This window comes from Vulpes vulpes, chromosome 5 (genome assembly GCF_048418805.1).
Source record: "Vulpes vulpes isolate BD-2025 chromosome 5, VulVul3, whole genome shotgun sequence".
NCBI lineage: Eukaryota > Metazoa > Chordata > Mammalia > Carnivora > Canidae > Vulpes > Vulpes vulpes.
The window spans coordinates 94,341,434-94,353,848 of NC_132784.1; the positions used below are offsets into that span (position 1 = coordinate 94,341,434).

A 12,415-nucleotide genomic window follows, 5' to 3' on the forward strand; every position below is an offset into this window, starting at 1 on the left:
AGGTTGCTTACCTTTAATTCTTTTAAATAAAATGAGGGAGTACAGGGAGTAGGCTCTGCAAATGAACACTGCACATGAAACACATGAGTTTTCTAACAAAAGAGAGACTTGAATACAAAAGTACTCTTGGGTAGACTTGTAATGTCTTTTATCATGGAAACCACAAGCCTGTGTATTTCTTGCTACCTGCTAGCCTCAATTACCAGGGACTGACCCAAGCATAAATGCAATTATTGAGGGGCTTTTAGCATTATCTATAATGAAAGAAAATTGATGAGTGATTAACACCCCAGATTCTCTCCTCATTACCAACACATCACTACATGTGTACATTCAAACACACTCATACACATATACGTATATATATATATGTGTATGTAGGTATTGTGAATATGTATCTATACAATTGGGTTCCCTTTCCAAAAATGACATTGTTTTATTTATTTACTTGTTTGTTTATTTTAAATATTTATTAATTTATTTATTTGAGGGAGAGAGGGTGTGAGCTGGAGGAAGAACAGAAGGAGAGAGAGGGACAAGTAGACTCCATGCTGACTGCAGAGTCCAAGGTGGGACTTGACTTGAAGACCTTGAGATCATGACCTGAGCTGAAACCAAGAGTTGGCTGTTTTAACCTACTGAGCCACCCAGGTGCCCCTAGATGATTTTGTTTTAAATTTAATGTTAAAAATTATATATATATGTATACATAATATATATATTATATATAATAAGAGAATGCTATCTAAAGCCATCAGAATCAATCTTTGCCTCCTCATAAGATGTCACCAACTAAAGAAGGTGAGAAAGTTAGGCTTGAGTAATTATGAAGAGGATTGTATGGGCAAAAAAAGAGGTTGGGAAATAGGAGGAGAGGCTTTAGAGTATTTAAAGTGAACTTACTTGGTTGGAAGCCTGGTAGAAACCAAACCCCTTGGAAGCAATTGAACATGAACTGATGAAACCAAGTTTTCAAGATTAAAAATTAATAGTAGACTTATTAATGTAGTGTGTTTATGTTTTTAACAAGATTCCATTTGAATGGTTGCTCTGTTAAATAATTTAGTTACCAGAAGTTAAGAGTGAATATTTATAAATGGGTTGGAACCTGGTTTAGAGTAAATAATCAAAGGGCAAAACTAAACAAACTCTTGTCTTTATCCTTCTGTGGGTTTGGTGTTTGAAATACTCTTTTGTAATATTTTACAAATAACCTAGAAATCTCCTAATAAAGAAGAGCCAAGTGATGAGGAAGCAGGAGGCAAGAAGAAATAAGGGAAAGAACAATATTCCAATTTTGTCCAGTACTAGCTATGAATTTAGACATTTCACTATAATTATTTGAATTAAATTCTCTTTTTCTATAAAATAAAGTTGATGGCTGCTGTACCCAAGTCATAGCAACATTGAAAAAAATTAAATAATGTAGTGTATTTTTTCCTAAATATTTATAAAATCATGATGAGATAGACCAAATAAACATATAAATTAATAAAATTGAAAAAAAAATAAAATCTGCCTGGAATTATCATTAATCATAAGATAGATCAAATTGGAATAAAAGGGAGCTTCTAAGGATTGACCACACTACAAACCCATGTTTTGCATCATCAAATAGTTTTAATCTAAGGAAGGAAAGAAGATTTTTTTTTTTTTAATCTTCCTACTGACTATCCACTCAGAGTCCTTAAGATTTGTTCCAAAGAAAGAACTGGGACCACCCTACCATTCTGGCCTTCAATTGGTCATGGTTAATGCCTAATAGGTCCCAAGTAATATGTGACATGCTAAAGATACAATCATGAACAAAACAAAATACAGTCCTGGCCCTTGTCTCATCTATAGGCTCATTCATCTCACTATGGATTTAATTCATATAACTGAGAAATGCTACTGTTGCCACCATAGAATACTATTGGATTACTTTCGAAGTATTGCCATAACAAAGAACCAGAAGCTAAGTGCCTAAAAACAACAGAGGCTTCTTAACTCCAAGCTCTGGATTCACTGAAGTTTGAAATCAAGTTGTTGGTAATACTATGCTCTCTCTTAAGTCTCTAAAGAAGAATCCTTGCTTGCCTTTTCAGCCTCTGGTAGCCCTAGGTGTTCCTGTGCTTGTGGCCATAAAACTCCAGTCTCTGTTTCTGTCTTCATATGGCCATCTTTCTTCTTTGTCAGTGTCCAGATTTTCCTCTAATAAGACACCAGTGGTATTGGAGTAAGGACCATCCTACTCCAGTATCTCCTCATCTTAATTTAACTAATTATGTACAATGATTCATTCCCAGAGAAGGTCACATTATGAAGTACTGAGATTAGGACTTCAAACTATTTTTTTAGGGGACATAGATCAATACATAGCAGTGGCTTTAGAAAAAATAAGGGTACATTTATAGTAATGTTGTACCTTTGGAAATGTGTAATTCTCATAAATATAAACCCCATTTTAAGTTTTAGTAGTGGTGAGAACAGAGTGAGAGAAACCTAGCAGTAGTATACAGAGAGATTTTACTTTTTTCCTTATTTTTTGGAGTCAGAGCACTAAACATAGAGTTAGAAGGGATCATCAACTTAAAAGCACAAAAATGATGCCAGGTGAAAATTTCTTAGACATGGGAGTTGCAATGGAGCTGTGTCCATTAACTTGACAGCCAAATGTAGATTTTCCAAAGAAAAACACCCACCAACAAATACATAGAGAGACTAACGTTTGTCCACTAAACCTGTCTGTTGAGACCAGAAAGTCCAGATAGGTTTTACCTTGTTTGAGATGAATATAGTCATAAAAGCTTGTGCATGGACTCTGTGACTGATACTGCAGAATCACAGTGAGTCAGGATGGGATGGCACCAAATAGAAATAGAGGAAGAATCTTACTTTGGTAGTCATCTACTACACGTTCCAAAGAGAGATGCCAAAGATTTGGCATCTTACAGAGCCCAAGGCGTTATTAGCACTTGATAAAAGTGAAAGAACAGTGTGTGGACAGCCTGGTTCAGAATTATTTTTTGTGTGCTTAAAATGGTGAGGCCTATCTTTGAGTTAGTAAAGAAGAATTTTAAGAATGAAACAAGGAAATTGGCTTTTAATAAGATCTTGCATGATTCTTATAATAAATTCAAGTAACCAGAGCAACAGAAGGAAAAGAAAAAAGAAAAGTAACAAATTAAAGTCAATATTAAGGCAAATTGATAATGGTTAACAGTAAACATTTTTGTGGTAATCAAAATTGTTAAAGTCTTTAGAAAAATTTGGAGAGTTTTTCAATTCATGTGTTTTTTAATTCATATTTAAAGATAATAGACTTAAAGATGATAGCACATCAATCTTAGTTATGACTACAGAAGAAAAACTCCTAAAAATATAAGAAAATGAATCCATCAGTAAATTACCTAAATAATTTGCTACCAAAACTAGTCTGGAATGGAAAAAAATAATTGCATAATACAAAAACTGTTTAAACAATTCACCAAATCAATGTCAAAAAAAAATCTCCAACAGGTACCATCAGTTTGATTAACTCAAGATGAATCACTATTCATCCACTCTTGATATGATTTTTAGTAAGATATAAATATTTTTTGCAGTCCGAGGGTCAATGGACTAATTACTGCTAAGAGGCCTTCTGAGAATGCATACCACAGTTGATAATTTTTCTTCAATAAGTACTAGTTAACATAATAACAATTAAATGTAAATAAAAATACTGGAGATTTTTAGATGACCTGAATACTTGACTAGAAAACCTAAGGAATAACCCTGAAGAAAAAAATTACGGCATATGAAAGAATTCAACATAGTAGCCATTTACAATACCAAAACTGAAAGTTAAAGGTTAGAACAAAACACTTTAAAAATAGCAACCAAAAAAAAAAATAGCAACCAAAATTATAAAATATCCAGAAATGTCACAAAGAATATGTAAGGTCTATGCAAATCAAACAATAAAACATTTTTGACCAATATAAAGCTAATATTAAACCATAAAAACATCAGTAGGAGTAGATACCACCTAGTAATTGCAATTCCATTTTATTATTATTTTTTATTAAATACAATTATAATTCCACTATTACGTTAGGGTAAATGTGTCTAAAACGGTAGGGTTCTGCAGGAAAATCCAGAAAGAGTGCATTAAGTTGATGGATGGAGGTAAATTCAGACAAAGTTAAATAGGAGGAGAGCATTCAGAAGAGTGGAAGGAACGAAAGATGGATGGAGAGAAGGAAAACAGGGAAAGCACGTTTAAATCTGGAAAAAGAAATACAAAGAGAATATTTAAAATGAATTAAAATCTTGGGAAAATTAAGAAGGATAAACACTAAACTCTGTATTAAGTCCCTGAGTATAAGAGAACTGTATGGTGCTAGGAAGGTCCTCCAAGAATAATACGTTATAACTGGCTTTGATTCTGGGAAGAGTAATTATTAAAAAAATAAAAGAAAGCTCTACTAAATATCATGAGTAGTTACCTTAAAGGTCATTTTTCTGTACCTGAGAGGTGACATGGATCCAGAAGTGTTTTGCTTTGTTTGTGTGTTAGCTTTAGCTTTTAAAAATCCTTGGTATAAACTTACACTTTAGTGCCTTGTGTTCCTTGGTATTCATGTTGACTCAGAGAGATTACTAGATTAATTAATAGTTTTACTTCACATAATATTATAATGAGAAGGGAATATGGAAGTCATTTAATGAGAGAATTTATCTCATGCAAAATTGTCTTTACCTCAGGAAAAAAACAGTCATGGCATTATAAGCTGTTATCCAGTCTTTGGTACATTTATATATTGGAGAGCTCTTCACTTCACAATGATGGCCATTTTAAAATTGGGTAATCTCATTCCTAATTCTCCCATTTCTCTATGATTAATCCTATGCAATAGAGCATCATATTGTGAGTCATCTCATTTCAATAATGATGGCCACTTCAATATTTAAAAACAGCCATTCTGTTACTGCCAACTCTTCATATTTAGGCTAAATATTTCCAGTTCTTTAAACTTGTCCTCCTATGAGAAGCTTTCCAAATCCCTTGTTATTTTGCATAAGGCTTTGAATGACCTAATTTTAGTTAAACTTCTGTTGTATACCCAGTACTGAACTTTAGATATTATCTGAAGAATGGACTTATAGTCTTATAAATTTGATAACTCTAGAGTAAATCTGTACTGCCTTTTGCTGAGTTACTTGCATAATAGCCATATGTCTTTTCAGATTTGCTTTTGTATCCATAGTGAATTTGAAATAGTCTAGCTTGATATCAGTAGTACATTTACTTTAAAATGAACTACTGTTTCAGTCAAAGTCAAGGGAAACAGACTTAACAGTAGATTTCTAAGATACTGCTCGAGTTCTTTGTCTCTATGTATGTGCATGTGCTTTTGTAGCGTGTGTGTAAATTTATGTATGTGTGTATGAATGTTTGCATTCACAAAGGCAAGCATATGTAAGTGTTCTACTAGATGATACTGCAATTTTTAAATTAAAGTATAATTGACATACAACATTATATTAGTTTCAGGTGTAAACATAATGATTTGAAATTTTGTATGCATTGTGAAATGATCACCACAATAAATCTAGTTTCCATTTATTACCCTATAGACTTAAAAATTTTCTTTTCTTGTAATGAAAACTTCTAAGACTTACTGTCCTATCAACTTTCACATTTGCAATACAATATTATTGAGTATAGTCACCCTGCTGTACATTACATATCCATGACTTATTTTAAAACTAGAATCCCAGGGATGGCTCAGTAGTTGAGCCTCTGCCTTTGGCTCAGGTTTTGTTCCTGGGGCCCTGGGATTGAGTCGGGCATTGGGCTCCCCGCAGGGAGCCTGCTTCTCTCTCTGCCTATGTTTCTGACTCTGTGTGTGTCTCTCATAAATAAATGAACAAAACCTTAAAAAAAAACCCCTAGAATTTCACTTATATGTGTAATCTGAAAAAGAAAATGGAACAAAACTCAGATACAGAGAACAAAATTTTGGTTGCCAGAGGGGATGACGGTTGGGGGCTGCAAAATAGGTGACAGGAATTAAGAGTTACAAAATACCAGTTACAAAATAAAGTTTCTAGTTTATAAAGATTACATCTTCAAAATTTTGTGGTATTAGGAGAAATGGAATTAAGTCTGTTGTTTGTATAAACATTACAATACTTTCTTAGCTGTTTTGGAACCATAACATAAATGTATTTAGCTCATTTAATTAACATTTCAAATAAAAAAATAAAGTTTCGAGTGATGATTACTAACAAATCATCATGAACATAATATTTCTTTTCATTCAGTATTTTGAAAATATTAATTACATCATCACATGTTAGAAGTTTGCTGGAATTTAGGGAGAAAGCAAAAGTATTTATTAATTTGCATGCTACTAATTTTTAGACTTGGTATTATTGTATTGTAGATTGAATATACATAATATTCAGTTCCTTAATTGTTTTTTTCTGGTTTATAACCTATCTATGTTGATTTTAACATTTGACTTGTTATTATTACTCCTTTGTTGATATATGTATATTTTAATATGAGCCTAAATAAATATAAAGGTAAAGTGTCCCATAATGTGTTGTCTCAGATAGGCTCAGGTTGAAGGGAAAGGCTTTTTAAAAATAGATTTTTATGCCTGGTCTTTTTTTTGCCTTTTAAAAAATTTATTTATTCATTTGACGGAGAGAGAGCACATGCATACACAAGCAGGTAGAGTGGCAGGCAGAGGGAGAGGGAGAAGCAGGGTCCCCAAGCAGAGAGTCTGACATTGGGCTTTGACCCCAGAACTCTGGGGTCATGATCTGAACTGAAGGCAGAGGCTTGACAAAGCCACCTAAGCTCCCCATGGGTCTGGTCCCTTAAGATTCTGATGCAGCACATCCGGTGGTGGTATTCAAACTGCATTCTTCAGGTATCCAATTGATTCTAATGACAGGGGAAAAACTTGGGAAAACATTGATTCAAAATTATTCCAAAGACACATATTATTGCTGTTTTGAATTATTCGTACCACTCATTATATCTGCTAATATAGATAATAGAATTAAATATATATGATATATGAATTTATTCTGTTTAGAATTAGAAAGTAACTGATTGCTTCTATCCAAAAAATTCAGTATTTTACTCACTTTTCATTTTCTATAGTGGAGATTCTCTCAAAGTATCTAATGCATTAAATAAAATTATCTTATGTATTCATCTTTAGATTAATTATTTTTTTGTCTTTTGCTTGCAGGGTACAAGTTGAATTCTATATGAATGAAAACACATTTAAAGAGAGACTAAAGTTATTTTTTATCAAAAACCAGAGATCAAGTAAGTCATTCATTTTATTCTCCTGGCTATATGTTTATACATACTTGCCTAAAAAAATTGAGCTGTGTAATTCTTTTGCAAAATATCTTTTATGTAGAATAAATATGATAATCTTGTCTGCCAGGCAGTAAATGTTTAGAAAGCTATAGATGTTACATGTGGTGGTTTTAGGGTTTTTGAATACCTGTGATTCCCCAAATCCCACATCAATAAGCAGACTTGTGAGAGGACCATCTGGAATAATGGAGACACTGAGGAAAATAATTTAAATGTAGAGTCTCCTTATTTTAACTGTGATGGACACTGAGAAGTCTCTGACCAAAGAGAAATAATTATATGATTTATTGAGGAAGAGTTTAATATTTCCCAATCATACTTGATAGCAAGAAACATCCAGGGGTTTCTGAAATGTACAGTTACTAGCATCCTTCTCTGCAGATTTTGAGTCAGAAAGTGTAGGGTTCAGCTCAGAGTTTCACACTCACTGATTCTTATCATCAGATAAATTTGGGAGACATTGCAACTTCAAGAAGACATGAAATCGGCATAGTCACTGACCTAAGATCATTCAAGGTCAGTGATATTTGTCACCTTCCTATAATACCACATATTTTTAAAAAGCCATATATAATAAGTCAATATGCAGTTTTCCATAGGATTATTGCTTAAAATGTCATCAGATAATGAAAAGGTCTATATTAGATTGGCGTTGACTTTGTTCTTTTTGAATTTTGACCCTGGAATCTTTTTGAGATGGTCTAGATTAAGTTGTGTCTCTATAGGGTTCAAAGAGAAAAGTCTGAGTTGTGGTAAATCTTTCAAATTCTGACTATAGGAACTGTTTCAGTATGCAAGGCACATTGGTTAGAGATTCTTAATGGCAAGTTAGCTGCAGAGTTAAGGCCAATAATAGGTAATGCCTCTCCAACCCAGTTTAGAATTTCCAAGGAAGTTCCACCAAGAAGTGTTACCTAAAGGGGCCACATCATCTGAACAGAAAGTTTCCAGGATTTTAATATTAACAATGCCATCTTTCTAGAAAAGATAGATGCATTATTTGAAAACTTCACCAGCAGCCAACTTTGATTAAAGTCATTTGAGGAGACCAGTTTTAAAAAACCAGGGCAATTTCATTAACAGTTTAAAAGATTTTATAAAGAAGCTAACTTATAAAATGTACCTACCATTTTAATAGGGAAGCTTAGGAGAAATTACACAATTAATAAGCATTAACCTTTTACTGTTAAGAAATGTTACCTCAAGTACACTCATAGATAGCAGAGTAAAAAAGAATGACATTTTGTTTCCAGATTTTATTAAATAATAAGAAGAACTTTCTTAAAATTTTATTCATAATGCATGAATCAGATACCACCTGATAATTACAGGAAAGGTAATGCTTCTATTAATCAGACTTTAGGCATATTTTGCTTAATGTTAATTGCCCTTCTTCATCATCCAGTATTATAGGCTGCATAACTGTGATCTACACAGTTTTATAGATATATACATGGCAGTCTTAATATCCCCCAAAAGCTAAGATTTCATTGGTATTCAACCTTAAGTAAAAAGTAAGTTTCAACTGGTTGAACTAAAAAGTGTGTGTGTATGCATGTACATTCCAGCAAATGTCATTATGATTCTGCTACAATTATGTAATTACTAATTGAGTGTATATATATAATTATATACATGATTATAATTGTTCTATAATCAAATCTACAAGGTGTTCTGAAAGTAAAAGATTTATAAACTATCTGGTGAATTTGTAAGTGGCTAGATTTTCTAGCTAGCTAAAATTTATTCCAAAATTCATGGATATAAAAATTGCTTGCATTTCTAAACATATTTGAACCAATCTTGATTGGACATGATTTTTGTAGCTTCTGAATTCTGAAATCTAGATTTATTTTTAAATATAATATTTGCTGCCCTTCTCAGTGCATATGATCTGTCAATGGCCCTTTTTGTTTCAATATTTAGCTAATTAAAATTCAGCTACCTAAAATTTAAGAGTTTAGACAATTTTGGTATTGTGGTTTCCATATACAATTTAAATTCTGTACTTAAAGTTGTTATTTTTGACAATTTTTTGGCCTTTCATGAACTAAGTTCAAATAAAAATTAAATTTTTGTTGTTTGTTTAAAGGTCTAAGAATTCGTCTATTCAATTTTTCTCTCAAATTATTAAGCTGCTTATTATACATAATCCGAGTGCTACTAGAAAACCCTTCACAAGGAAATGAATGGTAAGGTGTCTTTGTCTGAATTTCAACAATATTCTTTTGATTATTTGAATTGTATTATAATTTTATTTTATTTCATTTTTCTTTCAGTATTTCATTTAAATTCAAGTTAGTTCACATATAGTGTAGTATTAGTTTCAGAGGTGTAGTTTAATGATTCATCACTTGATACAACACACAGTGCTCCTTATAAGTGCCCTCCTTAATGCCCATTGCCCATTTACTCCATTCCCCAGCCCACCTCCCCTCCAGCTACCCTGTTTGTTTGTTATACTTGAGGCTTTTATGATTTGCCTTTCTCTGTTTTTGTTTTTTAAAGATTTCATTTATCTATTTACAGAGAGAGAGAGAGAGAGAGAGAGAGAGAGCATGGAAGGAGCATAGGGAGATTGCGAGAGATATTCCCAAGCAGGCTCCATGCTGAGCACAGAGCCTGATCTCAGGATCATGAGATAATGACCTGAAATCAAGATTCAGATACTTAACATACTGAGCTACCCAGGTGCCCCTCTCTCTCTGTTTTTATCTTATTTTATTTTTCCTTCCCTTCACCAATGTTCATCTGTTTTGTTTCTCGAATTCCACGTATGAGTTTTTCCCTGACTGACTTATTTTACTTAGCATAATAACTCTAGGTCCATCCACATCATTGCAAATGGCAAGATTTTATTCTTTTTGATAAATATGTAGTATCCCTCTGTGTGTATGTGTGTTTGTGTGTGTGTGTACACCACTTCCAATTTATGTTTATCAGTCAATGGAAATTTGAGCTCTTTCCATATTTTGGTCACTGTGGATAGTGCTGCTATAAACATTGGGGTGAGGAACCTCCATACTGTTCTCCAGAGTGGCTGCACCAGCTTGCATTCCCACCAACAGTGCAAGAGAGTTCCCCTTTCTCTTCATCCTTGCCAACATCATTGTCTCCTGAGTTGTTCATTTTAGCCATTCTGACCAGTGTGATGTGGTATCTCTTTGTAGTTTTGGTTTGTATTTCCCTGGTGATGAGTGATGAGCATTTTTTTTTGTATGTTTGTTAGGCATTTGTATGTCTTTGGAGAAATGTCTGTTCATGTCTTCTGCCCTTTTTGTAACTGGATTTTATATTTTTTGGGTGTTGAGTTTGATGAGTTCTTTATAGATTTTGGAAGCTAGCCCTTTATCTGATACGTTATTTGAAAATATTTTCTCCATTCCATAAGTTGCCTTTTTGCTGTACAGAAGCTTTTTATCTTGATGAAATCCTGATAGTTGATTTTTGCCTTTGTTTCCCTTGCCTTTAAGAGATGAATCTAGTAAAAAGTTGCTGTGGCCAACATCAAAGAAATTGCTGGTTGTATTCTCCTCTAGGATTTGGATGGATTCCTGTCTCACATTTAGGTTTTTTCATGCATTTTGAGTCTATTTTTGTGTATGGTGTAAGAAAGTGTCCGGTTTTATTCTTCTGCATGTGGCTTTCCCTTTTTCCCAATACCATTTGTTGAAGAAACTGTTTCCTCTCCTCACCCCTCCCTGCCCCCGCCCCGATAGTTTTTCCTGCTTTGTCAAAGATTAGTTGACCATATACTTGTGGATTCATTTCTGGGTTCTTTATTCTGTTTCATTGATCTATGTGTCTGATTTTGTGCAAGTACCATACTGTCTTGATGATCATAGCTTTGTAATATGTCTTGAAGTCTGGAAATGTGATGCCTTCAGATTTGATTTCCTTTTTCAACATTACTTTGGCTGTTTGGGGTCTTTTCTGGTTCCATACAGTTTTAGAATTATTTGTTCTAGCTCTGTGAAAAATGATGGTGTTATTTTCATAGGAATTTCTGAATGTGTAAATTGCTTTGGATAGCATAGACATTTAAAAAATATTTGTTCTTCCATCTATGAACATAGAATATTTTTCCATTTCTTGGTGTCTTCCTCAATTTCTTTCATAAGTGTTCTATATTTTTCAGAAAATAGATCTTTTCCCTCTTTGGTTAGGTTTGTTCCTTGTATCTTAATGGTTTTTGGTTCAATTGTAAATGAGTTGATTCCTTGGTTTCTTTTTCTGCTGCTTCATTACAGGCATATAGAAATGCAACAGACTTCTGTGTTGATTTTATATCCTGTGACTTTGCCAAATTCTGTATTAGTACTAGAAATTTTCTGTTGGAGTCTTTTGGGTTTTCTACATAGAGTATCAGGTTGTCTGTGATGAATAAAAATTTGACTTCTTCCTTGTGATTTGGATACATTTTATTTCTTTTTTGTTGTGTGATTGCTGAAGCTAGGATTTCCAGTAGTGTGTTGCAGAACATGGGTTTGTAGTGTGGTCAATCCTTAGAAGCTCCCTTTTATTCCAATTTGATCTATCTTATGATTAATGATAATTCCAGGCAGGTTTTATTTTTTTTAAATTTTATTAATTTATATGTTTATTTGGTCTATCTCATCATGATTTGATAAATATTTAGGAAAAAATACACTACATTATTTAATTTTTTTCAATGTTGCTACAACTTGGGTACAGCAGCCATCAACTTTATTTTATAGAAAAAGAGAATTTAATTCAAATAATTATAGTGAAATGTCTAAATTCATAGCTAGTACTGGACAAAATTGGAATATTGTTCTTTCCCTTATTTCTTCTTGCCTCCTGCTTCCTCATCACTTGGCTCTTCTTTATTAGGAGATTTCTAGGTTATTTGTAAAATATTACAAAAGAGTATTTCAAACACCAAACCCACAGAAGGATAAAGACAAGAGTTTGTTTAGTTTTGCCCTTTGATTATTTACTCTAAACCAGGTTCCTACCCATTTATAAATATTCACTCTTAACTTCTGGTAACTAAATTATTTAACAGAGCAACCATTC

The 12,415-nt window shown here is 33.0% G+C and overlaps 1 protein-coding gene across 17 annotated transcripts in view; it reads left to right on the top strand.

The window, feature by feature from the left end:
- Positions 1 to 12,415, top strand: part of KCNT2 (potassium sodium-activated channel subfamily T member 2) — a 374,048-nt gene that overhangs the window by 96,946 nt on the left and 264,687 nt on the right. For all 17 annotated transcript variants that reach the window (XR_012001790.1, XM_072759479.1, XM_072759480.1 and 14 more), the window contains 2 exons: positions 7,239 to 7,318; positions 9,468 to 9,567. Coding sequence is in view for 16 of the 17 variants with exons in the window: in XM_072759479.1 (XP_072615580.1) it covers positions 7,239 to 7,318; positions 9,468 to 9,567 (180 nt within the window). In the remaining variant the exon portion in view is untranslated. The remainder of the gene's footprint in view (positions 1 to 7,238; positions 7,319 to 9,467; positions 9,568 to 12,415) is intronic.